At 54.1% G+C, this 23,662-nt stretch overlaps 10 protein-coding genes across 14 annotated transcripts; 4 read left to right on the top strand and 6 right to left on the bottom strand.

Moving 5' to 3' along the window:
- Nucleotides 1–103: 103 nt before the first annotated feature.
- H257_07596 (hypothetical protein) lies at nucleotides 104–2,032 on the top strand (the record flags this gene model as incomplete). The annotated part of the gene is made up of 1 exon (XM_009833174.1): nucleotides 104–2,032. The coding sequence occupies one exon, from the start codon at nucleotides 104–106 to the stop codon at nucleotides 2,030–2,032; it is 1,929 nt and encodes a 642-aa protein (XP_009831476.1).
- A 131-nt stretch (nucleotides 2,033–2,163) lies between these two features.
- On the top strand, nucleotides 2,164–3,762 carry H257_07595 (hypothetical protein; the record flags this gene model as incomplete). The annotated part of the gene is made up of 6 exons (XM_009833173.1): nucleotides 2,164–2,654; nucleotides 2,707–2,839; nucleotides 2,898–3,026; nucleotides 3,074–3,325; nucleotides 3,377–3,451; nucleotides 3,499–3,762. The coding sequence occupies 6 exons, from the start codon at nucleotides 2,164–2,166 to the stop codon at nucleotides 3,760–3,762; spliced, it is 1,344 nt and encodes a 447-aa protein (XP_009831475.1).
- A 144-nt stretch (nucleotides 3,763–3,906) lies between these two features.
- H257_07594 (hypothetical protein) lies at nucleotides 3,907–7,796 on the top strand. Of its 3 annotated transcripts, XM_009833170.1 has the most exons (4): nucleotides 3,907–4,437; nucleotides 4,490–4,616; nucleotides 4,672–4,700; nucleotides 4,747–7,796. In XM_009833170.1, exons 1-4 carry the CDS (start codon nucleotides 3,930–3,932, stop codon nucleotides 4,968–4,970), a joined length of 888 nt encoding a protein of 295 aa, XP_009831472.1. In that variant the 5' UTR covers nucleotides 3,907–3,929; the 3' UTR covers nucleotides 4,971–7,796. The 3 variants fall into 3 exon arrangements, with proteins under 3 accessions (XP_009831472.1, XP_009831474.1, XP_009831473.1); XM_009833172.1 differs by having other exon boundaries at nucleotides 4,490–4,700; XM_009833171.1 differs by having other exon boundaries at nucleotides 4,490–7,796.
- Nucleotides 4,952–10,932, bottom strand: H257_07593 (hypothetical protein). Its single transcript, XM_009833169.1, has 2 exons — nucleotides 7,859–10,932; nucleotides 4,952–7,779 (listed from the first exon to the last, which is right to left on the bottom strand). The coding sequence occupies exons 1-2, from the start codon at nucleotides 10,913–10,915 to the stop codon at nucleotides 4,981–4,983; spliced, it is 5,856 nt and encodes a 1,951-aa protein (XP_009831471.1). The 5' UTR covers nucleotides 10,916–10,932; the 3' UTR covers nucleotides 4,952–4,980.
- A 161-nt stretch (nucleotides 10,933–11,093) lies between these two features.
- H257_07592 (hypothetical protein) lies at nucleotides 11,094–12,457 on the top strand. The gene is made up of 5 exons (XM_009833168.1): nucleotides 11,094–11,242; nucleotides 11,300–11,481; nucleotides 11,541–11,587; nucleotides 11,631–11,726; nucleotides 11,786–12,457. The coding sequence occupies exons 1-5, from the start codon at nucleotides 11,119–11,121 to the stop codon at nucleotides 12,000–12,002; spliced, it is 666 nt and encodes a 221-aa protein (XP_009831470.1). The 5' UTR covers nucleotides 11,094–11,118; the 3' UTR covers nucleotides 12,003–12,457.
- H257_07591 lies at nucleotides 11,737–13,812 on the bottom strand. 2 transcript variants are annotated; one of them, XM_009833166.1, is made up of 7 exons: nucleotides 13,681–13,812; nucleotides 13,527–13,592; nucleotides 13,355–13,471; nucleotides 13,254–13,310; nucleotides 12,654–13,201; nucleotides 12,194–12,400; nucleotides 11,737–12,131 (listed from the first exon to the last, which is right to left on the bottom strand). In XM_009833166.1, the coding sequence occupies exons 1-7, from the start codon at nucleotides 13,783–13,785 to the stop codon at nucleotides 12,011–12,013; spliced, it is 1,221 nt and encodes a 406-aa protein (XP_009831468.1). In that variant the 5' UTR covers nucleotides 13,786–13,812; the 3' UTR covers nucleotides 11,737–12,010. The 2 variants fall into 2 exon arrangements, with proteins under 2 accessions (XP_009831468.1, XP_009831469.1); XM_009833167.1 differs by having other exon boundaries at nucleotides 11,737–12,400.
- On the bottom strand, nucleotides 13,793–15,662 carry H257_07590. 2 transcript variants are annotated; one of them, XM_009833164.1, is made up of 7 exons: nucleotides 15,251–15,662; nucleotides 14,967–15,198; nucleotides 14,884–14,919; nucleotides 14,707–14,820; nucleotides 14,355–14,648; nucleotides 14,204–14,290; nucleotides 13,793–14,145 (listed from the first exon to the last, which is right to left on the bottom strand). In XM_009833164.1, exons 1-7 carry the CDS (start codon nucleotides 15,601–15,603, stop codon nucleotides 13,969–13,971), a joined length of 1,293 nt encoding a protein of 430 aa, XP_009831466.1. In that variant the 5' UTR covers nucleotides 15,604–15,662; the 3' UTR covers nucleotides 13,793–13,968. The 2 variants fall into 2 exon arrangements, with proteins under 2 accessions (XP_009831466.1, XP_009831467.1); XM_009833165.1 differs by having other exon boundaries at nucleotides 14,204–14,648.
- Nucleotides 15,663–16,472: 810 nt separating this feature from the next.
- H257_07589 (hypothetical protein) lies at nucleotides 16,473–18,108 on the bottom strand. Its single transcript, XM_009833163.1, has 4 exons — nucleotides 17,078–18,108; nucleotides 16,945–17,019; nucleotides 16,643–16,881; nucleotides 16,473–16,593 (listed from the first exon to the last, which is right to left on the bottom strand). The coding sequence occupies exons 1-4, from the start codon at nucleotides 18,092–18,094 to the stop codon at nucleotides 16,500–16,502; spliced, it is 1,425 nt and encodes a 474-aa protein (XP_009831465.1). The 5' UTR covers nucleotides 18,095–18,108; the 3' UTR covers nucleotides 16,473–16,499.
- A 522-nt stretch (nucleotides 18,109–18,630) lies between these two features.
- On the bottom strand, nucleotides 18,631–19,249 carry H257_07588 (hypothetical protein). Its single transcript, XM_009833162.1, has one exon. The coding sequence runs from the start codon at nucleotides 19,109–19,111 to the stop codon at nucleotides 18,683–18,685; it is 429 nt and encodes a 142-aa protein (XP_009831464.1). The 5' UTR covers nucleotides 19,112–19,249; the 3' UTR covers nucleotides 18,631–18,682.
- Nucleotides 19,250–19,354: 105 nt separating this feature from the next.
- Nucleotides 19,355–20,439, bottom strand: H257_07587 (hypothetical protein). Its single transcript, XM_009833161.1, has one exon. It carries the CDS (start codon nucleotides 20,327–20,329, stop codon nucleotides 19,493–19,495), a length of 837 nt encoding a protein of 278 aa, XP_009831463.1. The 5' UTR covers nucleotides 20,330–20,439; the 3' UTR covers nucleotides 19,355–19,492.
- Nucleotides 20,440–23,662: the final 3,223 nt, after the last annotated feature.

Raw genomic sequence — 23,662 nt, 5'->3', positions numbered from 1 at the left:
AACGATACATCCGGATAATGCATGTCACCATGAATTACGCCATTGATTGGATATAATCCGGCAATTATGTCCAATCCATAGCACAACACTTGTCACTCCCGATATGGCAGTGGAAACGGCGTTGCATGACGGAGCTGCCTCCACGTCAGATGAAGAGGATAAAGCGTCCGCGTCCCCTCCATCCGTGTGGGATCAGCGACCCACCAAGTACAAGAGTGTGCTCTGGTCTGTGTGTGGATATGTCCTTCTCATGGAACTGGCTGAACGATTGAGCTACTATGGCATCAACCAAGGGCTCAAGAACTTTATGCAGATGAAGCTGGGTTGGTCGGCCGTGTCTGCAAACAGCCTCAAGAGCACGTGGACATCGCTTGTGTACATGTCTCCACTCATGGGTGCATACATCGCAGACGAAAAGTGGGGACGATACCCCACCATCACGACGTTTGGCATGCTGTACCTCGTGGGCGACGGCCTCCTCGCCGTCGCGGCCCATCCGTCCGTCCTTGCGCACCGCGACGTGGCCGAGGGCATCTTCATCTTCGGACTCTTTGGGTGCATCGGCTTGGGCACGGGCGCGATCAAGTCGAACGTGATTACGCTTGGGGCCGACCAGTTCAATCCGACCGACGCGTCGGAAACCCATCAAAAAGCTACGTTTTTCAGCTACTTTTACTGGTGCATCAACTTTGGCGCAGCGTTCGCGTACGGATACCTGGCGTCGCTATCCGTAAACGGATCGTCCATCGTCCCAGTGGACTTGGGGTACTTTGCGTGCTTTGCCATATGCACATGTGTGATGGCGTTGGCATTGCTGTGTCTGCGACTTGGCCGGGCCAGGTACATCCAAGTGCCGCCGTCGTCGGACGCCATGTCCCAACTGGTGCGCGTGCTGTGGCAGCGTCGCACACGCAACGTCGCTGCCAGTCGCATTGTGTGGGGCTTTGGGCTGTTCCTGCTGTCGTTCGGGCTCAACATCGTCGCAGCTGTCTCCGTGTCGGGTCGGGTGGTGCTGAGTCTCTTGGCGGGGGTAGCCAGCTCCGTGGCCATTGTGTGTTGGGTCGTGTATGGCCAACGGCAAATTGGCGACGATGACGACGATAACGTCACTCATGATAACGTCATTGTTGATAACGTCATTGTTGATAACGTCAGCGCCAAAACGTCGTCAAGTGCACGGGAAGATACGGACGCCGTGCAAAAGGTGGTTCGGATACTCCCATTTGCAGCGTTTACGATCGTATGGGGTTGTGTATCGGACCAAATCGACGCCAACTTTCAGTCCATCACGCAGCAATGTGACCTCCGTCTGACCGCAACGACCCAAGTACCAGGGGCGATGCTGGGCATATTCGACCCCCTCGCGATCATCGTGCTCATTCCAGTGCTCGAGTCGGGGGTGTACCCCCTCTACGAACGGATCACCCTGTCGCCGCCGACGGCCTTTGGCAAAACGTCGGCGGGGCTGGCCCTCGCGGCGTTTTGGATGTTTTACGTAGGTTTGTTTGAGATAGTCCGACGGCGCAGTGGGCCCGTGGACGGAAACGCGCGAGATGCAGGCAGCGGCAGTCCCATGAACAACCTGCATTGGGCGTGGAATGTTCCGCAGTATGTGGGCGTCGCCCTCTGCGAATGCTTGATCAACGTCACAGCGTACGACATCTTTTACACTGAAGTGCCGCTGCATCTTAAGAGCACAGCCCAGGCAATCAACCTGTTTACGGTCAGCATGGGCAGCAACTTCACGTCCATCTTCACGCTAGCGTTTGGTCAGTACATTCCGAATGACCTCAATGTGGGACACGTGGAATACATGTTCTTTGCGGTGGGCACGCTGGCCCTGGTCAACGTGGCGGCGTACATCGTCGTCATGCGACGGATGCAGTTCGGGATGTCCGCCTCTGGGTACGGACTTGTCGCCGCCTCGGACGACGGCACCGAAGAAAGGACCCTCACCGCCTCCGATATCTCGTCAGATGCCGACCGCGACACCGCGTGCTCGAGCGACGATGATCACCCTCACTCCGTGTAATTGCAAAACGAGCAAAGTACTACAGTACTAGGGATGACAATCCGGATAACATCGTCGCTGTGTCCGGATAATCGCAATTTCATGTCGAGTCATTTGACATTCATTTGTTCGGATCAGACAGGCGCGACGGCATGACGCGAGAGAAGAAGCGGCATCCCGTGGTGTTTGTGCTCATTGACGGTATTGGGGACATGACGATTGACATATCCAAGTACCGAAGCGCTCGTGGAACGCCGGGCACGACGTTGCAGGCGGCGCACACCCCCGCCATGGATGCGATTGCCCTCGCTGGGCTGAACGGGCTCCTCGATCCTGTCGAACCTGGCATGGCGTGCGGAAGCGACACGGCGCACATGTCCATCTTCGGGTACCCCCCGACCAAGCATTATCGCGGAAGGGGGTCGTTCGAAGCGATGGGCGCGGGCCTCGAGATGGCGCCTGGGGACGTTGCGTTCAAATGCAATTTTGCCCACCTCGATCGCGCGTCCAACATCGTGACCATGCGACGCGTGGACCGCAATTTCCACTCATGGGGTACGGACCTGTGCCCGTTTATCGGGTCGCTCGCGCTCCCATCCTTTCCCAACGTCCGCGTGGCCTGCAAATACGCCACGGAACATCGGTACGCGATTCCGTTTTTACTTTATATGACGTTTGCATTATGTTGGGTATAGATGTGGGATTGTGTTCCATGGCCCGAACTTGTCAGATCAAATCACGGGCACGGACCCGTTGAAAGACGAGCTGCCCCTTCTCAAATCGACTCCGATAGACCCGACACTGCCCTCGGCTGTGTACACGAGCCAGGTACAGCAAGTGTTGCATGATGATGTCAAGGTGATGCTGACCTCATGTCCGATGGAAGGTGCTCAATGAAGCGTCCGCGGTAATTATCGACCGCCTCTCGCGCCATCCCCTCAACGTTGCGCGGGAAGCGGAAGGATTGGCCACTGCCAACTTGGTGTTGTTTCGGGGTCCTGGGGAACGCATCAATGTAAGACTCGTGAAGGTGAACGAATGGAACGTGATACCTGCCCATAGGTTCCCAACTTCGAGGCAACGCACGGGATGAAATCGTTCATGATTGCCCCCACGTGCATCATCGCAGGCCTGGGGAAGTCGTTGGACATGGACGTGATCCCCGTGGAAGGTGCGACGGGTGATTACCACACGAATCTGCTCAACAAGGCGAACGCTGCGCTCGATTGTTTTCGTGATCGAACGTATGATTTCGGGTTCGTGCACGTCAAAGCAGTCGACGACGCCGGTCACGATCGCGATGTCCACATGAAGGTATCAACTCAATCGTGATGGTATCGCGGCATGGCTTGACCGCATGAATAGATGCATTTCTTGGAAAAGGCCGATGAAATGATTGCTCGACTGATTGAAGGCCTGGATGCGGCGATTGAAGAAGAGGTTCGTCCACGATACCTTTGTACACGGAACTAATCGTTGTTGCGCAGGCAACAATCATCGTAACAGGTGACCACACGACCCCGGTGTTGTATGGGGATCACACATTTGAGCCAGTTCCGTTCACGATTGCCAATGTTCGTGCGGCGGCTCGCGTGCTTCGAGGGGACGCTTCCACCCAGGGGCATGTACATTCCCTTCAGGACAACGTGGTTCAGTTCTCAGAAGTCGATGTCGCGGGGGGGGTGCTCGGTCGATTCACCGGCGACCAGGTCATGACGATCGTCAAGCAGTTCCGTGCGCAGAATGTTTGAATCTGCCGCCCTCTGCGAAATATAAATGAATAGAATATTAATTTGTCGTGTCAATACATACTTGAAATCACCTTTGACAAACGTTAAATATATTATACTTGCGACATCGTGGGATAAAAAGGTTCAGACGCCATTTTCCAATTTGTTTCCGTCAACACGACAATCACATGTCCATCGTCGGTAAGGAGAACAAGACGATGAACCAGCTCCTAATGGAAGGCGAGTGGAACATCTATTACGTCTCCGCGCTGTACAAATTCCAACAAGACCGCGAAGCGTTGACCACGGACGCAATGGACCTTGTGGTCTTCCTTCGAACCGCGGATGATCGCGACTTGAAGCCCCATCAAGGTGTGTCCGTGAGCGTCCGATCGAACGACGACATGGCAGTGTTTTCGATCCAAGAGCAAGTTGCAGGAACTGGTGGGGCGTCCGGGCAGTTGGTGGGGGCATTCGTATACTACACCCCCCAAGGCCATGAAGGGGTTCCTTCCTTATGTGCACCGCAACTTCTCCTCCTTCAAGGCAACGAGAGTCTGGTAAAAAAAGTATGCGGATGGGTCCAGCACCGATACCAGTGTGTGGTTGCCCTCCAGTCCCTTCGCATTCGATCTATATGCATGGAGCAATTCGCGCAGTCCCTTTTTCTTCACATTGCAACCGAGTCCGGCGATGGTAACGTTAGCTAGTTTGCAGCATCTTCATTGACTCGATCGTTTTCATGTAGGACACTCGAATGCTGTTCATGCTCCGCTGAAATTGACACTACGCCGTGAAGGTGATGTGAAGGTGGTGCGCAGTATCACAATCTCCATCCCATTCCACGATATCCTGGCCAAGCATGAACTTGAGAGGTAGCACATCTACATGATCATGCCGCCACGGTACGTCTAACATTGTATACGACAGGGAGCGTCGGGACACTCTGGTTGAACAAGGTACGACACAGCTTGACGCCATTCCCAGTGTCTGACGATCTCGTAGATCACATGATTCGGTCGCTCTGCCTCCCATACTTTTCCCAGCTCTCGGAAGACTTGGAGTCATACTGCCTCGCCGCTGTCTCGTCAGACGACTGCGAGCTAGACAACCGCGGCATCTTTCGGATCCTCCGCACCGACCGCGTCTCAGAGCTACTCAGCGACCTCGTCGACATTTTTACCGCTCAGGACATAACAATTCCAGAAACTCCAGAAACCACACTGTAATACATTATTGTTACCCATACCGACTAAAGTCCAAGCTCATGGACGTCGTGGGGGCTGCCGCCGCCGCCGCCGTCTTGTCCACCAACGCCTGTCGCAAGGCAGTCTGCAGGGCGCTTCGCATGTCTTCGCCCATTCGACCTACTGCCGCCTTGAAACTTCCGCTGAACATCGTCGCAATGCTAATGAGCATGCGGCCTGTGGTCGTGGGCTGGGACAGTCGAAGGAGCAGCGGCAGGACGACCTGCAGCCATCCTTCGCCGGCCCCATGCACCTCCATCCCAGTCATCAACACCGTCATCCACGCTTCAACCTCGTCACAGACGTCCTTGGAAATGAGTTGGACACCGTCTTCATGCAGCAGTCGCACCACCGCCATTCCCATGCGCTGGGAAACGACGGGAATGCCAGCTAAAGTCCTCGAGCACGCCAAGGCGGCGACGGCGGCGGCGTCCATGCTAGTAGCGCTGACTTGATGCATCCACGTCGTAGCAATGCGATCGTGGAAGTCGCTTAAGTCGACGATGGTCCCCACGTGGGTGGTCACGGAACTCACGAGTTTGGCTGCAAATGGGACGACATGGCCCGTCGCGAGCCACTCGATCGTGTCGACGAGGACGCGGAGGCTGGTCGCGAGGGCCGGCGACAGCTGCTGCGCCGCCTCCACAGCATGAAGGTCGACGGAAGTAGAAGCGGCCACGACACATCGCAGCGTCGCGTCCACGTAGAGCACCGCCGTGGGTTCGAGCCAGTCGCAGGTCAGACCAAAGTGGCGCAGGACGTCATTGGCCACGAGAATAAACGCAGGACCGAACGACGGATCCAACGGCAAGAGGACGGCGGCCCCGGCGGCGGCGGTCCGCATCCCTTCGACGACCACTGACGATGAAGCCAGTTTGACGTGGCGTGCAGTGGTCGATCGAAGCACGACGGTGGTCGCAAGATGTAGTTGCTGCAGCGTCGTCTGCCGCGCCATCGAGTCGACAGAGGCCATGGCGGCGTGGATGTACGTGGCGCCGTCTTTGGTCGACAGAGCTTGGATGGCTCGAAGGGCGGCGGCTTCAACTCGGTCGTCGGGGTGGGATGCCAGCACAAGAAGAGTGTGGAGGACGTTGCCGTACGTGTCTGGAGTGATGGACGTCCAGTCCAGCATGCTGGGAAGGGCCTCTAGCACCGTGAGAACGCCCGAAACGTCGGTCGTTCGCGCCGAAAAGTACAAAAGGGCGGCTGTGAGCAGCGTCGTTCGGTCGGCAGACCGTTGAGCCAGGGCGGCCAGAAGCACGGGGGTTTGGGCCATCGCGACTGCTTTCAGCACGTCCAGATCCCGCGTGGACGTAAAGAACGTTCCTCCGAAATTCGTGGCTCCAGCGGGGGGGGGCACGAGCAGCAAGCAGAAATCGCGCACTGCGTCCGTCCATGCCGTCAGGACATGACGAGGCAGGACGATCGCGTCCGCGGTGGCGACTAGGGCGACGCGCGCGAGGCTTCCAAGGGTGGTGAGCGCGAGGCGGAAGCGCAGCGTGTCGTCGCACATGGACGCGTCGTAGGAAAAGTCTGGTTGACGGAGCAGCAGCTTCACGAGACGGTTCACCGCAACTTTATCCGTGATGATCTTGTTGGCAATCACGTGGGCGATGGTCACCGCGCCTTCAAGCTGCAGCGGTTCGTAGCCGCCCAATACTACCGTAGACGACGAAGCAAATGGAGGCGACGCCGGGTCCGAGGCAAACGCGCGGCGGACGGTGGACGACAGCTGCGCTTGGTACTGCACCAGCAGCGTTTCGTCGGGGAGTTCAGGGTCCACGCCGCCAGCCATGGCTTGACACACGACGTTCAAGAGCGTCATGCCTGCGCTTTGGAGGCGCTGCAGCTCAAACCCGTCCATGGACATGGCGCTCATCTGACACGCGAGGGTCACGAGTTCGTCCACGTACAAACTGACAAAGTTCACATTGTCGTGTTCGGACGCCAGCCTTGTTATTGCCGCACGGGCCTTGCCCACGTCAAAGTGCACGGACGCAACGGCGGAGGTCGAGACGAGGTCGAGGATGGCCACGACACTGTGCACGGCAAACTCGCGTACGCGGCGGTGCAGACAAGGAATGTCTGCGAGAGTGGCGCAGATCCGATGGTTGGTCCGGCGCCAAATGTCGGACGAGGTCGAGGGGCTGCCTTGCGATACGGGCGAGTCCGGCCCCCCTCGTCCTCCCCTAGGACTGCCGACGTCGTCTGTGGATGGAGGCGGCACAGACACGACGCCGCCGACTGCTAGACCTCGACATAACAACAGCCATTCGCACGCTTTGTTGCCGTTGTGAAGCTTCTGAACGCCGCAGTCGGTGACCAGGAGCGCTGTCAGACACCCCTGGAGTTCTGCGACGGGGTTGGATGGCACGTGGCGGTGGTGGCCAGTGGCACACATCCCTCGAAAGGCCGGCAAGAGCGGGTAGTCGGCGGCGATTTCGTGCACTTGAAGGGCTTGGAAGAGCACGAGGTGCAGATTTTCCTGGTGGATCACGGCCGGGTCGCGCTCGACGAGGATGCGGACGATGAGCAGCATCACGGCTCGGCACTCGGCTGGCGTCGACACAGCGGGTTGGCGCAGCAGTGCTTTGACTCGCGTGAGGTCGCTGGTTTTGAAATACGACGGTGCAAACAGCACCAACTGTTCGATGAAGCGGAGGTACTCGAGCTCGACCCTCGGGTCGGGAGTCATGCGGAGGAGGTCCCAGAAGACGTACAGTTGGTCGATGCGGTTACCCCCCGCGTCCAAGAGTTCGGGCCCGAGGGCCGACACGATGCTGTTGATCACCTACAGCCAAAAAAGACAGATTAGTGTTCAACATTGTATTTCTATTTGGACAAATCATGCATGTAGCAAACAAACCCACCTGGCCCATGGCAACACACACAGACGTGGACGCACGAAGGGTGGGGCCTTTCTTGGCGGTCGCGGCCGACACAAAGCGACAGCCCACGACGAACTGCAGCTCCATCAGGTGCAGCGACGGCGCCACGTACTGGTCTTCGTAGTCGCCTGACGTGTTGACACACTCGAGGAGGAGACTCCACGCCCGCAAACTCCACGTGCGCAACGGCTGGGCCATCGAAAACACGTGCTCCTGACTCAGCCGGTACAGCAGCGTAACGTCGACAGCGCAGCGGGACCCACAGCTCCGTTTGAGGTGGGCTAGGGCCAGGGCGCTGCCGGCCAAGAGCGCCGATTTGTGATCGTGCTGGTGCGTGCCGATGTGGGTCTCGAGGTCGGCGACCAGCGACCGAATGTGCGATTCGGACATGAGCGAGGCCGCGAGGCCGAGCGCTTCCGCGGCCGCCACGCGCACGGCGTCCACGCTGCTGCCGAGCAGTTCCAGTAGCATACTCTGGACCGTCAATGGCCACGTCGCACGGTGGTAGACATGTGGTTGCATGAGGCGACGGGACTGCGATTGCGCCTCGCGGACAGTCGCGAGTAGCAGCGCCGACACGTTCACGACCACGTCCAAGTGCACTTTTGGGTCGGCTAACACGCCTGCAAAATGCTGCAGCACGCGCAGTTGGAGTTCGTGTGGAATGACCAAAAACAGCGACGGGAACAGCTGGACACTGGCATCCACCATCCGAACGTACGTGAACGCACTCGTCCTGGGCAGCCCTGTCGACACAAAATGGTCCAAATACGCGGTTTCCAGCTCAATGTCCGACATGGCCGTATCGGGGAGCAGGAGCGTGAGGGTGAAATTCAACGCGTCGGGGTACATTGGATCGGGCAGGTCCCCCGCGACGAGCCGGACGACCGACGCGACGTCGGACAGCGGCACGGCCGTCGTGGTGGGCGGCACGAGCGTGGATCGAGCGAGGGACGTCAGCGACTGCGCCGTCGTGAACTCGGCTACGAGATCCAGTAGCGTCATCCACGAATCCGCCACGAGGGTCGGCGGCACCAGCGTGAAGCACTTGAGCAGCCATGCCAAAACGCGATGTTTGGCGACTTTGGCGCGCTGCTTGGACGGAACGCCCATGCTCAACACACTAGTCAACGTAGCATGCAAGAGCTGGGCAAAGAACGGCGCGAGGCCGATCGGGTCTGGCGGGAGCGTAGTCAGGTACATATGGAGGGCCACCAGCGCGCCTTCGAGACGCAGCAGTTCCTGCGACAGATCCCGCGCTTGGGTGGTGGTAGCGGTGCTCCAGAGGCTGCAGAGGCGGGTGGTCTGCGATGCCGTGAAGGGCACATGCATGGGCAAGAGCGCGCCCACGAGTTCCCACCCCGCGCGTGTACACGTGAGCCAAATAGGGTCGGCTAAGTCGTCCCGTCGGAACTGCGACTGCAGCATGCGCTCGGCCAGGTCGAGAATACGCGCGTACAGGGTCATGGAGAACAACCCGTTGAGGGACGATCCGCTTTGGAGCTTGGCGGCTCGAAGGAGGTGGGTTAGCGCGGCGCTGTGGCCTTGAAGGGTGTACAAATCTGCGGCGCTCGCGGCCAGAGAAAGCGCGGCGTCGACTAGTGTCGTCAAGCGCTCCAGCACCAAGTCGACGATCGCTTGGCGTCGGTAGGGCACGGCGGTGGCTAGCGACGCCAGCGCCCCCGCCGCTTCCACCCGAAGGCTGTGCTTCTCATGGGTGAGCAAGTTTGTCAGCGTCAACGCAGCAGTTGAGGCGTACACGACAGAAGCTTCCCCCAACGCATGGAACAAGTGACTGCACTCTACCGCCAACACCAATCGCTGGTGGTGGCTCAACGCGGAACTGTCGTTGAATTGGCTTAGTATGGTGCGCAGCCACTGGTGCTGATCTCGCTCGTTGAGGGACTTGGCGGCGGCGCGGAAGGCAAAGCCCAATGCGTTGCGCACACGCACGTATTCGTTTGCCGACGGCAGCGGCAGATCCAGGAAGGACAAGAGGGCGGTCACCGTCGACTGAAAATGCGGTTCCGTGAGGTGATGACCACTCGTGTGGAAGAGGGTGGCGAGGACGACCGCGCCAGAGGCAAAGGTGCCGCCGATGCCGCCGTGTCCATTGGAAGTGCTGCAGAACGTGTCTTTGATGTACACGACGGCGACGTCGATGGACGGAAACGGAGACGGCGTGGCCTTCTTCTTGACGGCAGCCGATGTTGAGGCATTAGTGAACGCTCCGCCGACAGTCTCCTCATCGTTGCATGGGAGGACGTACATGCCAAGGAGTTGCCCCATGAGGGCGGCAAACGCGCGCCGAAGTTCAGGCGCGGGATCATCGAGCGTTTTCGATATTACGGTGTACAGCGCGTCCAGGGCCGCCGAGTCCGAAGGTTCCGCGTGGTCGACGAGGACTTGAAGGAGGTTCGCCGATGCCTGCCGGATTTCAGGGTACTTGTCGGTCAAGAACTTGGCGGCGACTTTAACGGCGTCACCGTGGAAGGACAGACCGTAGGAGCCGTATGTCGAGAGCGCGCGAGTGAGGCCGTCTACGACCGCATGGCGGACGTACAAGTCTGCGTGCTTCGCGTGCTTTGTCCCGAGACTGATGAGTTCAGGGAGGAAGCTCCCTGCGCTGTGTAGTTGCGAGTAGGTCCACTGGGACATGGCGCGGGCGATTGTGAGTTTCGAGCCCAACGTCGCGGTCTTGCTTACGAGAACGTCCATGCCTTCCGACACCGCCGATCCGTCGTATGCGAGGGCGAGGACATCGCAGAAGAGTTGCACGATGCAGTCGGAACCGTTCTGGTGCTTCGTGTGGTAGGCTTGAATGGCAAGCACGACCGCGCGGACAAGACCTGCCGCCACGTCCTTTCTTTGGCTAGTCGTAGCATTTGAAAGTAGAATCTTCAAGGAGCAGAGGGAACGAAGCATCTTCCGATGGGCATTTACATCCGAGAAGCTCAATTCCGCAGACTCGTGGATCGCAGCACTAAACTGCCTCACCTGGTCCTTCGCGGAGCCGCCGACGACATCGGGGCGACTCATGCTGACTTGGCGCGGTCCTACTGGTCCGTTCGGAATTGGGGCGTCGAATAGCGAACAGCAGCGTATTTTAAATACAACAAAGTCGAGTTTTCAATACAAAAGGATATTGTAATATTTTGAATATTCTTATCTTCAATCAAATGGCGTGTTTTATTGTTTTAAACGTCCAGCTAAAAGTGTTTTGCATTTGGGCAATCCCAAAGATGAGCAACTGGGATGACCTGAAGCGAGAAGCGCGCGTGGTGGAGCGCGCGTTGGAGGAAAAGGTGAGTGCATTTACGACGACCGCCAAGAAGATGGAGCGAAATGCTCGCACGCATGATGAAGGTACGTGGAGGCATGATGTCGTCGGGTAACGTTAATCCAACCGTGATACTGACACAGAGAACCCTGGGGACAAGACCGATCAAGGGTTGGCGCTGGAGATTGAGCGATTCCTGTCCACCTTGACCGACATCATCGACCGCATGAGCAGAGCCAACGATGGATCCACGACACAAGAAGCCGTCTTGCAACGCTACCGCGAACTCCATTTCGACTTCAACACCGACTTCAAAAGGGCCCTCGTACGAGTTCTCACATCCTTATCATCCCGCTTCCTGACAATTGTGATGTTTATATGTAGAGCACCATGAACGAAAAGCTTGACGCCCAAAAGCTCTTCCAGAGAAAGTATACGACTTGACTCCTTGTCCATCCCTTCACCTCCATGTAGAGAAGCGAATCCTTCCGTGGACTCTGAAGCCGACGCCTTCCTCAAGGAGCGCGGCGTGCTCGACGCTTCGTCGTCCATGGCCAACGAAACCCTCAAGTAACCTCCCCTCGATCATCCATCCCACCATCCTCATACCCTCGTTCGTGACGACGTAGCGTCGCCCAAGCCGTCAAGGAAGCGCTGCTGAGTCAACGCGAGTCGATGGGTCGGTCGCACTCGAAAGGCACGACGTTGTCATCGTCGTTTGCCAGCATCAACCACCTCGTCGACCAAATCAAGCGCAAAAAGGTGCGCCACAATGCGATCGTGGCGCTCGTGGTCGCCGCGTGCGTCTGCTTTACGCTGTGGTGGGTCGTGTTAAGCCATCTTTAACTTCGTTCTTACAAAAACGTCCGCGTGACTTTGGGGGCGGCAAATCGCGCGCTCATCTCCGCCGCCTGCTGCATCAACGCCGTGGCCGCGTCCCCCGACAACTGCCGGCGACTCGCCATGTCCCGTTCCCTACATACACATCGCTCAATCCATGGAAATGCTACTACCTATATATATATCTATAAATCTACCGATCCCATCCAACCGGTCCACTGGGCTTGCCTGCCTTCTTCAACGCATCCTGGTGCTTCTCCAAGAGTGATCTGTCCCCATCCGTTCGAGCAATAGGCAACGCAGGGACAGCTACTACTTGCATCCTCTCCCTTGCTCGTACAGTTTCCGCCGCTGCCGCCGCTTCAGCCACCTCTGGCTTGCCAGGCACGTACCCCAGCATCTCCCTACAGTACATATTTCCACATACAGGTACTGTACCAAGCGTCGAATCTGGAGAAGGAATCGACGCAACCAAAAAATGTACACAGTAAGTATTGAGCCAATCAGATTGCAGGAAATCACCATCGAATTAGTGTGTGACTTCAATTAGTGTGATACCAAGCACCCCAGCACACATACAAAATATTCCGAATCGATCGATAGATTTGGCGATTCAGCACACAAGTCATCCAAAGTTTGGGTAAATGAACGGTGTACCATTGCGCTTTTTCCCGCATCGCTTGGTCTCGTTCGGCAGGGGATGCGAACCAGCTGTCGTCGCGCTCGTCCTTGTCCCGTCCGCGGAACTTGCGCGCGTTTTGGTCGCCCAATCCGCCGAGCGCCGCCTGGATGGACTCGTCATCTGGCAGCGACAGCATCCATTCTTCTCGTTGGAGAATCGGCTTTGACGCGGTAGGGGCGTCGATGACTTCACCGCGAACACGCTTCCACGCCAACGCGTCGTCGGCTTCTGCTTGCAGGCGCATGCGTTCTTGGACGTCGGCGCTGGCTTCGCGGAACCCCTTCATGCCAGGGAGAGCTGGACCAACGACGTCGTCGTCGTCATCGTCGTCCGCATGTGGAGGCCGTGGGGGTGGCATGGACGGTCCGATGGGACCCAAGACCCGCGGGGCTGCTTTGGGCTTGAGCATGGCAAGAGGAGGCGAAGGGGTCGGAGGCGGTTGTAACGTGCGGCGGAATGTGTCCAAGAGGAGCTCGTTCCGTTTCGCGAATTTGTGCTTGGAATATGCTTCGTTTGGCCCTGACTATGAAGGGATGAAGGATATTCAGCAAGACAGAGGCGATAGAAGTACATACCTCGACTAGCCCCATGAGCGGAAAGAGGGCGGCAAGGCGCGCCTTCATGTCCTTGTTCTGGATGGATATGTGAGATCGCGGGGTAGTCATGGACATTTTACCACAATGCCACCGATGACGACAGCTTCGCCGGCATCAACCATTTTCAAAATACTCGTCAAGTCGCCGACCAAGTCTGGGAATTCAACAACCAACGCCTCCATGTGCTTCAGCGCAAGCTGCGCGACAACACATGAGGCATCGCACACTCGAGCCGCAACATTGTCCACTTACGGGAATGTCCATCGCTCGCTCGACATCCTCACTCGACACTGACGAAGTCTTTCTCTTCTTGGACGACTATATGCAACACGCACGGTCATCCATCCACCTCCACGTGGATCTACTGCTGTTTGTGCTTATCATGAAGGTGTGCATCCATGCGTACCTTGTCCTTATCCTTCTTCCTGTCTTCTTTCCTGTCGTCCTTCTTGTGCTTGCGCTTCTTCTCATGCTCGTCCTTTTTCTTTGCCTTCTTCTCGTGCTTGCTCATGGTTGCGCTCGCCAAGACACAATTCTCCGGATAATGTTTGGAAGTTGGTATCCGTACATATGGACATTTCAGCACTGTGATATTCTATATTGTTGATCACATCTCTCGACGCCTTCCTCAACGAGCGGCGACGCGTCCATTCACTCATGTCGTACATACATCTCTATCCTATGACACCTCCATCTACGCCTGCTGGACTTCGGCCGACACGGACGCAAACATGGTGAGCATGCGGTGGTTCTCTTCGGGGGACCCGATCGTAGCTCGAAGGCAGTCGTTTAATAGGTGCTGGTTGCCACGGTATCGAATCACGACGCCGTTCTCGGCCATCTTTCGGTACACTTGGTATGCATTCGCACACTACACCGTGCCACGTCACGACCTCGCCACCTCATCCCCTCCTCGTCATTCGTCGTACCTCAAACAGCACAAAGTTCGAGTCGGATGCGTACACGGCCTTGACGTACGGCGACGCCTGCAGTGCGTCAATGACCTTTTGCTTTTCCTACACACACACACACGATAGATCAACACTGCAACTCAATCTCCATGGAGATTGAGCTACGTACGTCCAAGATGACGCGGACATTCGCATGCAAGCGATCGACGTTGGCGAGGGCATCCAATGCGACCTTGGACGACAGCTTGTTGATATTGTACGGCGCTTTGACGTTGCTGAGGATCTGGATCAGTTCTGGGTCGCCGAACGCAATGCCGAGGCGAATCCCAGCCAGCCCAAAGCCCTTGGACAGAGTCTGCGTCACGACCAGTCGGCGGTACTTGGTCACGAGCGGCGCCAGGCTGCTCTCGCTTGAGCCCGTAAAGTCAATGTAGGCTTCGTCCACGACCACAAACCCATTGTACTAGTCATGCCATCATCATTTGATGTATAGTCGTCGTTACTGAGCAGTAATACAGTACGTCGGGGGACGAGAGCAAGGTCTCGACGTCGGCCACGCGCAAGGAATTCGCGGTGGGGTTGCCAGGACTGCAAAGGAACATCACTTTGGTCGATGGAGTGACCGTTGCCAAGATCTACATACATTTTGCCCATGAGACAGATTGAACTCGAGAGGTATGTGGGAAGAGACGACGCACATGCGCAGGGTTGATGTGGAATGAAGCGAGTGAGTTCTACGTGGAGAAGGGCATGAGAACGTGGACAGAACTGTCGAGGGTACTTCGGAGGAGGACGTCGACGACGATGGAGGGACAATGACCAGGGGAGACTCGATGATGTTGACATCGTGGATGTCTGCGCAGACTCTGTACATGCCATACGTCGGAGGCGTGATCAATATGGAATCCACGCGAGGGATGCATGCAATGCGGATCATGAGATCGATCACTTCGTCGCTACCGACGCCAAGAAACACGTGCTTGTCTTCCAAAGGAGGACTGCTGTCGCGTTGGCTATGGAGGACAACATGTGACGTTTTGAGAAGACAAGGGCGACAGCGAGTACCGCAAGTTGGCCACGGCGGTCTTAAGATCGATTTGGTATGGGCACGGATATCGCTCGAGTCCTTCGTCCCGCAAGAGATGGTCGTCGTGTAATGGAGGTCCAAGGCTGTTCTCGTTTGCGTCTAGCAGTGTACCTTCACTGTAATCGTCGCGAGCACACCGGTACGGTGTCAGTTTAAGGATGTTTGGGCGAACGAGGCGGCGCACTTCGTCCTGTTGGTCCTCGATGGACAGGCCTTTGGTCGATGTTATGGCATCTTTGGAGCTTGCTGCCAAGGCATACTTGTGCAAGAGAAGACCCACGCCCAGACCGACGCCAAAGGTCGCGAAGAGCTCGACAGGCAACTTGGTCATGTTGTCGTATTAGCTTAGGTTAATGGACGTCCGTAGGTAGAAATTGCGATCTGCAGCACAATGCCAAAGATTGACACAAAGAAACCCGCCGCACACATTTTCTTCTGGTGCATGGAAGGAACTCTCAAATCGGATTGGCTTAAATATGAAATGCTGTGATTTGATTGGCCAAGTTAGTTTGCCGAACATCAGAATTTACACTCACAGGGATGACTTGCAAAGTCCATGATAAACTCGCCCAGTTTCGTCTTTCCACTGTTGCTTGCGTAATCATCTCCCATTCCTGGGGTTAAGTTACATCACCAGTGGTTAGCTAGCTACAGGGGTATGAATGCACTTCACCCCTAGCTGGAAATAAGAGCAAGTGAAATCATTGCGTACAGTAAGCAACAATGGAATGGTTGCTCTCAGAGAATTACTGGATTCACAGAGTACTAGTATACTTTACGGTACAGTGTAAGTCTGTATTTGTACGTCTGTGTTAGTACGTTTCCACACACACCACCAGTACAGTATACTGTACCGGTGGTCTCAATCGAATGTTGACCAATCAAAACCAAGAACACTAATCAAATGGCCAATCAAACTCATTCTTCGCCCCATGCAACATCGAATATTAGTGTGTGTGATTGAAATTAGTGTGATAATTAACGATCATTACATGATGATACAAACAATCGATCGATAGATTTCACATGACAATAGTACGACATCACTTGGACATGGTACAGTATACCGTCCACAAACACAGTGTCACTTGGACATGCATTCGAGTTTGTCTTTCGTGTAGTACAATACTTTACTGTACAGTGTTTATTGTAGCTCACAATGTCAGCAGAGTCAGTCCCATGGAATTGAAAATACTTGTCAACAACGTTTCTGTATTTGTCATAATATTACATCGACGTGTCGACGTGTTCGTTTCGAAGGGTAGTCACCGCCGCCGCGTATCGATTCATCGCAACCTGGGACTGCGGAGCCACCCACTCCCTACACATTACACCATCATCATCACATACACGTTTCTACTAGCAACTACCAGAGGAACAGGCCGCGCTTGGATCTCGCTTGAAAGCACTGGATGCGGCTGTCCGTGCCCAGCGTGTGCCGCACCGACGGCCACAACGAGTCGGCTTTGACGCGGGTAGGACCTTTGTACCCGAGCAGGTCCAAGATGGCTTCCCGTAGGTACGCCTCTGGGATGGCCGTGTGGCCCGGGAGGTTGGAAGTCGCGTGTAGCAGCAGCTCCTCTTTTGCACACACCACCAGTCTTTCAATCTAATCACTCCATGAACATGTCAGACTCGATGGAGTAGTACAGTTCAGGTATACGAACAATACCGTGCGCTGGTCCGATGCTGACAAGCCTTGGCTCAACCACAGCAGCAGCCCCAACGACACCACCAGCCCTGCGATCTAGTACATAGCATGTGATGACGTGGAAATATACTTCGAAGCATCGAAACCTTAGTACCAAAAGGGAGCGGTGGTGTAGGCTCAGTACTTGAACAGTCGATTCCAACGCTGCCATGCCGTGCGCCGCTACGGAGTGGACTAGGGGTGTGTGGTCTTGAGCCAGGACCAGGGCCAGCGTGACCAACCCACATGCAATCCCCGCGCCTTGAGTCAAGTGACCCAGCCACGCCCACGGAACGGACGATTGGCGAGCCCGCAGTCTGGTTTTCATGGGCGTCGTTCGAGTGACCCGAGGTTGCTTTGAAGCCTTTCGTTTGGATGAGATTGGCGACGGCGTTGGGGCTTGAGGCTGGGTTGGTCTGGAATGAGCTGGCGGCGGCGGCGGGCGGACTGCCTTGCGGCGAATCAGCTGGGGGATGTCATCGTCGTTGTTGACGGGTCCAGCATGGCGAGAGGAGGACGATGCGCCAGCATGTGGGGGAAGTCTGCGCTCTCGAGGTTGTTGCCCCAGAGATGGCTCCATACGCTTTGGAACATCGGTGGACGACGACCCTTCAAATGGCGCGTAGATGTTGATCCGGTCGCTATCGGCTAAACCATAGTGTTTCAGGTGGTAGTTTGACGTTGGAACGACGTTCTCCTTCACAGCCTGTTTGCGAAGCTTCGCACGAATGTCTTCGTCTTTCAATCGACGGAGAAGTTCGTAGCTTCGTTCGAGTTCCATCGACTTGGAGCGCACGGTGGACGGGATGTCCGTGATGTCAACAGAATCGTTCTTGTGTACACGTCGTTGGGGCTCAGGTCGGTGATCTGTAGCAATGCTATTTTTTGTGTCAACGGAGTATGTATCTTGTAACTTGGAGGGCTCGAGGGCCGTAGCAGACGACGTCGGTCGTCGAAGCGTTCGCGTCACCGGATCTTTGGCTATCGCTTCGCGAATGCGTTGGTCAGACAACGCCGCCATCCGCTTCCGTTGCTCTTCGTTCATAATGTCCTTCGCCTTATTGAGTCTTGTCACGGGGGACAGGAGCTTTGACGCTGGAGACAGCAGGTCGTCCGTCGGCATGGTCACCATTTTAGTCGTCCTTGCCGTTTGAAAATTCAAAATTATCCGGGTACAAGCTGTATCCGGATTGTTTATCACTCCCTACTACTAGTACTACGTAGTACGAAGTATTAATATTTTAATATTAATACTATTAATCATACGTACTGGAGTAACGTTACTATTAAAATAGTACTCCAGTACGTATGATTAATAGTACAGTACTACTTCGAAGTACTAGAATAGTACCTGGTCAGTACTACTACGTAGTATTTGAATAACGTTACTACTACGTAGTAACGTTAGCCGGGAAATTGGTGTACTAATAGTATACCGGTAGTCTGCTTCAAAATAGCGCCTGCACTAAGGTCGATTAACGGAGTGCTATACGTACAGGAGGGTTGTGATTGTCCTCAACCTCCTGGAAAGGTTGACGACGATTTGGCTTGTTATGACAACGGAAATACGAAAATTAATTTTATTGGATAAAAATAATAGAATACCGCAACTTGATTGGTGGTTCCTTTTTTTGCAAGGTTGGTGGTTTCAACCTCATCTCAATCATCGTGTGGTTTGAGCATTCGACGAGGCATGAGTGTTGTGCGGGTCCTGACACGCTCACTCAGCGGACGTGTCGCGAAGACGTCTCCGTTCTCCATCCACGCCCGATTCCTCTCCGTGACGCCGCATGCTAGTGTCCCGGTAGATCTGTGGAATGTCGGCTCGTTCCCTGTGCTCGACAAAGCCTCGCCATCGGTGTTTGACACGACCGGCATGCTGTCGAGTCTCCCAGAACCGTTCCCCATGTTTGGCTACCCCACGGTGCCTGAATTGATCATTGACGGCTTGACCTCCACCGACAACGAGATGCATGCGGACTCGGTCCTGCGAAAGCGACGAAAGAAGATGAACAAGCACAAGCACAAGAAGCGGAAGAAGGCCATGCGCAATAGAACCAAGAAGAATTAGAGGACCTACGCGGCGTAACCATCCCACGCGCCACTCACTGCCATTGCAACCACGTCGACCTCGGACGACTGCTTGCATGAAGGATGGCGCTGGTTAACTTCTCTAACAGGCTGACGACGCAGTACCATAGTCATTCCCACATCGCCTACACGACCCCCGTGTGTTGCTGCTACCCTTAAGTCATGTGATATCGTTGCAATTTCACACGGTCTCCGACTTCATACCGTTATTCACATACATCTACATATACCGACAATCTTGCAGTCGTCGTCGATAAGGTTAGTGTGCATGTAGTAACAGTTGCGACTTGTGTTGCAGCGCAACCTTGGCACGCTTCCACCGTTACTCTGACTCAAGACTACTCGGCTCTCTACTTATATGTAATGACGCATTCGTAACGAACATTACACGATCAAAGACATAGATGTTTATTCTCGCTCGGCTTCGTGGGCGGCGCCATTACAACAAAGTCACGTTTTGCTTTGGAGTGAGACCACCGCCAGTCTCCAACTCGGCGGCGGCGGCGGCAGTCGCGAGTTCGCCGCTGCCTCCTGCAGGAGATGCCATGTATGATGGAGGCGGCTGCTTCTTGCGGAACAGCACGAGGCCGATCAACAGCGCCAAGGCCAGCACTGCCACGATGATAAAGATGATCCAGCCTGTGGCGAGGCCACCGGATGAGCTGTCGTCGCCCGCCGCCTGTCCATCCGACGACGTGACGTTGGGCTTTTGGCTGACTTGAGAGTCGGGGATTTTCGTTGTGGAGCTGTTGGTGTCCCCTGGGACGGCGGTCGTGGTTGTGCTGGTCGCCGACGGGGTCGGTTCAGGCGCGGGGGTCGTAGAATTTGGAGCCAACGACGCGTTGCTGCTAGAGGTCGTCGTGGTGGGGACCACCGGGGTGGTCAACGAGGGTTCTTCCGTCGTCGTGACTGGAACCGTGGTGGTTACCTGGGACGTGGTCGGTTTGGGCTTGGGGGAGTATGGCGCCGGCTCGGGTCCTTTGCACACGGCGCCAGCGGTCTTGGCGACACATCCCAATGTGTTGCCACCAAAGACACCGCAGCACGTGCTGTAGTCCAACACGATCGTGCTGTCCATGTTGGGCTGGCCCTTTTGAGGGCACGAAAACTTGCCGATCGCGTCGTCGCCGTGGTACTGGCCCGAGCACGGCTGACTGCCGACGCAGTAAACGGTGCCGCTGCCGCGGAGCGACACTTCCCACTCGCCTTCTGCGCATTGCGCGGCCACAGTTGTGGTCGCAAATATAGCGGTGTATACCAAGGACACGACTCGCATGCTTGTCTTTGTCCTGGTGAAATTCTTGATTGGCGGACCTGCTGGCTTGACAGGGGCAGCGCACACTGCGGCTGTAACTCGAAGCGCCGACGGAATTCAATAGGCAGATTGTATAGCCCATGAAATTCGACCCTAAGTAATGCAAATCGAATTTCGAACAAATCGCCGACATAAATTTCGACGATTATTTTATTACACCATGTTGTCGCAGTGTCAAGCGGAAATTAAATACTTCGAAGTAGATTCTCGTGCGAGGTGCAAAAACCACCGGGTGAGTTTTCGAAGAAACCAGGTGTCATTTGCAGGAATGCCCAAATGCACCAATCATCATAGAGGAATTACATCTTTTCAGCCAATCCAACGTCGTTTTAGTTTGGAAAGATATTGATTCGAAACATATGGTTCATTGTTCATTACCTGCGTTGTGTGTGCATGCGATTTGTGCGCGATGGAGTTCTGAACTTGCAGCGTACGTTCAGCCGGAAGCGCATGAGGGCATTTGGCAAATTCGACTTACTGTATCGTTTGCCTTGCCATACATATGTACCACACAGTACAGTAGCGTGCTTGAGTCACAGGCTACAGTATCTATCGATCAATCTTTCTGCACCCTCACCGAAAGTCGCCGAGATAGAAATACACATTTCACGACATATACGTCACCTGCCTTACATATCTGTGCGTTTCTCATCGGAGGTCTCCACCAGTGCACACTCCAAAATTGTTGAGGAGTTTGCACCACAAAAAAAGACTAATCAGAACACCCTGTTCTTTTAGAGAACACCCCCACTGCCCTGTCGGTCACGTAGCAGCATTCTGCTTGCTGTGTAGGAGATTTTTGTGCCTTTTACCGTCAAGTTTACTGTTAATTCGAGTCGGATGGCCATGTGCCGTATCCGAATCCGTATAATCAGGCCTGAGACACTTGATTTTGTTTTCGCTCCGGACATACAAAAATAAGTATAAAGGGTCTGCCTCAAATATATTACTGTGTATAAGCTACCAATTGGTACAGGTTAACAATATTCAAAGAACTTCTACTCCTGTTATATGAATATTGCGATGTACAAGGATACAAACATAAAGATGATTACATGCACAAAAATAATGGTCCAATGAAAGCATTCATCGCGATACAGTACTGTAGGGGATGAATGATTCGTTCAATTATGCGACTAGTTATCCGGATGCCAAGACTTCATACTCACATGTTCTCTACTGATTGCTATGCATGCTTGTAGTTTTATTGTACTCGATCCAGTTGGTAGAAACGCGAGAAGTATACTTACTAGGACTAACTTGGTATACTGATGGATTCATCGTACAAAGGGAGTTTGGAACCTTGAGCAGAGCAATTTGTGCTACATTTACAGTTAACAGTTAGACGACATCCTCAAAAACAACTGTCATCCATGCTAATACTGCGTATCATGTTACAGTAGTCCGTGTACTGTGCATTCTATACAGTATTGAATTCGTTTCATAATGACGTGTTCAATACTCGAAGTTATACCAGTATCAAGCTACCCTTAACACACTACTAACATGGACGACTGCTCGCAGTCACCTTAGCTATTATTGCGTTCGTGTCCCTGCTATTATAGAGTGTAGTATAGTTCACCGCAATGTTATTGTGCTGCTTCCACTTGCAGTGCTGGAAGCCGCGTGGGAAAATATAAGATATTTCCAGCCTCTCAAAATTAACTTACATAATTTGTGGGCGCATATATTGAATGTGACAAGTTATTTGTGCACCAGAGGATTCCTGTGTGAATCTATACTCGCAAGGATGCCCAAATCTATAACTTGATGGAGGTGTCGGACTCATGCAAGCGTCCGACTCAAGTTAAACTACACCACCGTCTACAGTACAGTACTGTACTGTAGACGGTGGTGGCTTTTCCTCAGGTAGAACACTGCGCAGACATTTGTCGCGAAACATCACAAATGTAGTGGCCAATCATAGTCTAGTCTGATTGGCTGTTTTTCTCTGTCGTCTATTAGTTCTTCCTCCATCCACTCACGCGTCTACTGTACTGCTGCTTCCTGCCCTCTCCACTATGAGATTTTGTGCACGATGGAGTTCTGAACTTGCAGCGTGTGTTCAGCCGGAAGCGGATGAGGGCAATTCGCAATTATTCAACTTACAATTATTTCAACTTACAGGATTGTTTGCCTTGGCATATGTAGCAGTACAGTACACTAGCGTTCTGGAGTCACAGGCTTGATCAACCTTTCTGCACCTCCACCGAGAGTCGTCGAGATTGTATATATATCTATCTCGGCGACTAATAGATTCGAACTAAATATATCTTCGAGATAATAATCTTCCTCCATCCACTCACGCGTCTACTGTACTGCTGCTTCCTGCCCTCTCCACTATGAGATTTTGTGCACGATGGAGTTCTGAACTTGCAGCGTGTGTTCAGCCGGAAGCGGATGAGGGCAATTCGCAATTATTCAACTTACAATTATTCAACTTACAGGATTGTTTGCCTTGGCATATGTAGCAGTACAGTACACTAGCGTTCTGGAGTCATAGGCTTGATCAACCTTTCTGCACCTCCACCGAGAGTCGTCGAGATTGTATATATATCTATCTCGGCGACTAATAGATTCGAACTAAATATATCTTCGAGATAATAATCTTCCTCCATCCACTCACGCGTCTACTGTACTGCTGCTTCCTGCCCTCTCCACTATGAGATTTTGTGCACGATGGAGTTCTGAACTTGCAGCGTGTGTTCAGCCGGAAGCGGATGAGGGCAATTCGCAATTATTCAACTTACAATTATTTTCAACTTACAGGATTGTTTGCCTTGGCATATGTAGCAGTACAGTACACTAGCGTTCTGGAGTCACAGGCTTGATCAACCTTTCTGCACCTCCACCGAGAGTCGTCGAGATTGTATATCTATCTATATCGGCGACTAATAGATTCGAACTAAATATATTTTCGAGATAATAATCTGGATAAGAAATCAAAAATAATCTACTTCTTATGTGACGTTGAATCCAATGAACTATTTTCAATTCCCGAAGACATTAATCGATTTTCATTTTCAATTCCCGAAGATATCGATAATCGATTTTCGATCCTCCTCCTATTATCGAAGGTGTTGTCATTGCAAGAAGACCAGTTAACTGCTGCTAAGAACGATGCGTTGGTCATGTCCATATTGGACACTGGCACTGTAGTTGAGACTGTCACGCTGTTGACCTATGCGGACGAGCTTTTGGCACCAAAACGACGCCGAATGGAACCAAGAACAAACAAATGCACTGCTGGTTGAAGTTTATCCTCCCCACCAGAAACATGGTTGAGCGGCTCTT

The sequence above is a fragment of the Aphanomyces astaci genome, assembly GCF_000520075.1.
Source record: "Aphanomyces astaci strain APO3 unplaced genomic scaffold supercont1.16, whole genome shotgun sequence".
In the NCBI taxonomy this organism is placed as follows: domain Eukaryota; phylum Oomycota; class Saprolegniomycetes; order Saprolegniales; family Verrucalvaceae; genus Aphanomyces; species Aphanomyces astaci.
Note: the sequence above shows the minus strand (reverse complement) of the source record. Positions and strands in the feature narration are given on the sequence as shown.

Excerpts from the sequence above, each read along its gene's own strand:
- H257_07594 (XM_009833170.1), top strand. The coding sequence starts at position 3,930 with ATGTCCATCGTCGGTAAGGAGAACAAGACGATGAACCAGCTCCTAATG. Across the intron at positions 4,438-4,489 it reads TGCAACCGAGTCCGGCGATG|GACACTCGAATGCTGTTCAT; the intron begins GTAACGTTAGCT and ends GTTTTCATGTAG. Across the intron at positions 4,617-4,671 it reads GCCAAGCATGAACTTGAGAG|GGAGCGTCGGGACACTCTGG; the intron begins GTAGCACATCTA and ends TGTATACGACAG.
- H257_07593 (XM_009833169.1), bottom strand. The coding sequence starts at position 10,915 with ATGAGTCGCCCCGATGTCGTCGGCGGCTCCGCGAAGGACCAGGTGAGG. Across the intron at positions 7,780-7,858 it reads TGTGTGTTGCCATGGGCCAG|GTGATCAACAGCATCGTGTC; the intron begins GTGGGTTTGTTT and ends TTTTGGCTGTAG.
- H257_07592 (XM_009833168.1), top strand. The coding sequence starts at position 11,119 with ATGAGCAACTGGGATGACCTGAAGCGAGAAGCGCGCGTGGTGGAGCGC. Across the intron at positions 11,482-11,540 it reads CCGACTTCAAAAGGGCCCTC|AGCACCATGAACGAAAAGCT; the intron begins GTACGAGTTCTC and ends GTTTATATGTAG. Across the intron at positions 11,588-11,630 it reads CAAAAGCTCTTCCAGAGAAA|AGAAGCGAATCCTTCCGTGG; the intron begins GTATACGACTTG and ends ACCTCCATGTAG.
- H257_07591 (XM_009833166.1), bottom strand. The coding sequence starts at position 13,785 with ATGAGCAAGCACGAGAAGAAGGCAAAGAAAAAGGACGAGCATGAGAAG. Across the intron at positions 13,311-13,354 it reads TCGTCATCGGTGGCATTGTG|AACAAGGACATGAAGGCGCG; the intron begins GTAAAATGTCCA and ends ATATCCATCCAG. Across the intron at positions 12,401-12,653 it reads ATGCGGGAAAAAGCGCAATG|GGAGATGCTGGGGTACGTGC; the intron begins GTACACCGTTCA and ends TATGTACTGTAG.
- H257_07590 (XM_009833164.1), bottom strand. The coding sequence starts at position 15,603 with ATGACCAAGTTGCCTGTCGAGCTCTTCGCGACCTTTGGCGTCGGTCTG. Across the intron at positions 14,920-14,966 it reads CGTCGACGTCCTCCTCCGAA|AACTCACTCGCTTCATTCCA; the intron begins GTACCCTCGACA and ends TTCTCCACGTAG. Across the intron at positions 14,821-14,883 it reads TCCACATCAACCCTGCGCAT|ATCTTGGCAACGGTCACTCC; the intron begins GTGCGTCGTCTC and ends AAATGTATGTAG.
- H257_07589 (XM_009833163.1), bottom strand. The coding sequence starts at position 18,094 with ATGGTGACCATGCCGACGGACGACCTGCTGTCTCCAGCGTCAAAGCTC. Across the intron at positions 16,882-16,944 it reads CAGCATCGGACCAGCGCACG|ATTGAAAGACTGGTGGTGTG; the intron begins GTATTGTTCGTA and ends TGGAGTGATTAG. Across the intron at positions 16,594-16,642 it reads AAGCGCGGCCTGTTCCTCTG|GGAGTGGGTGGCTCCGCAGT; the intron begins GTAGTTGCTAGT and ends TGTAATGTGTAG.
- H257_07588 (XM_009833162.1), bottom strand. The coding sequence starts at position 19,111 with ATGCAAGCAGTCGTCCGAGGTCGACGTGGTTGCAATGGCAGTGAGTGG.
- H257_07587 (XM_009833161.1), bottom strand. The coding sequence starts at position 20,329 with ATGCGAGTCGTGTCCTTGGTATACACCGCTATATTTGCGACCACAACT.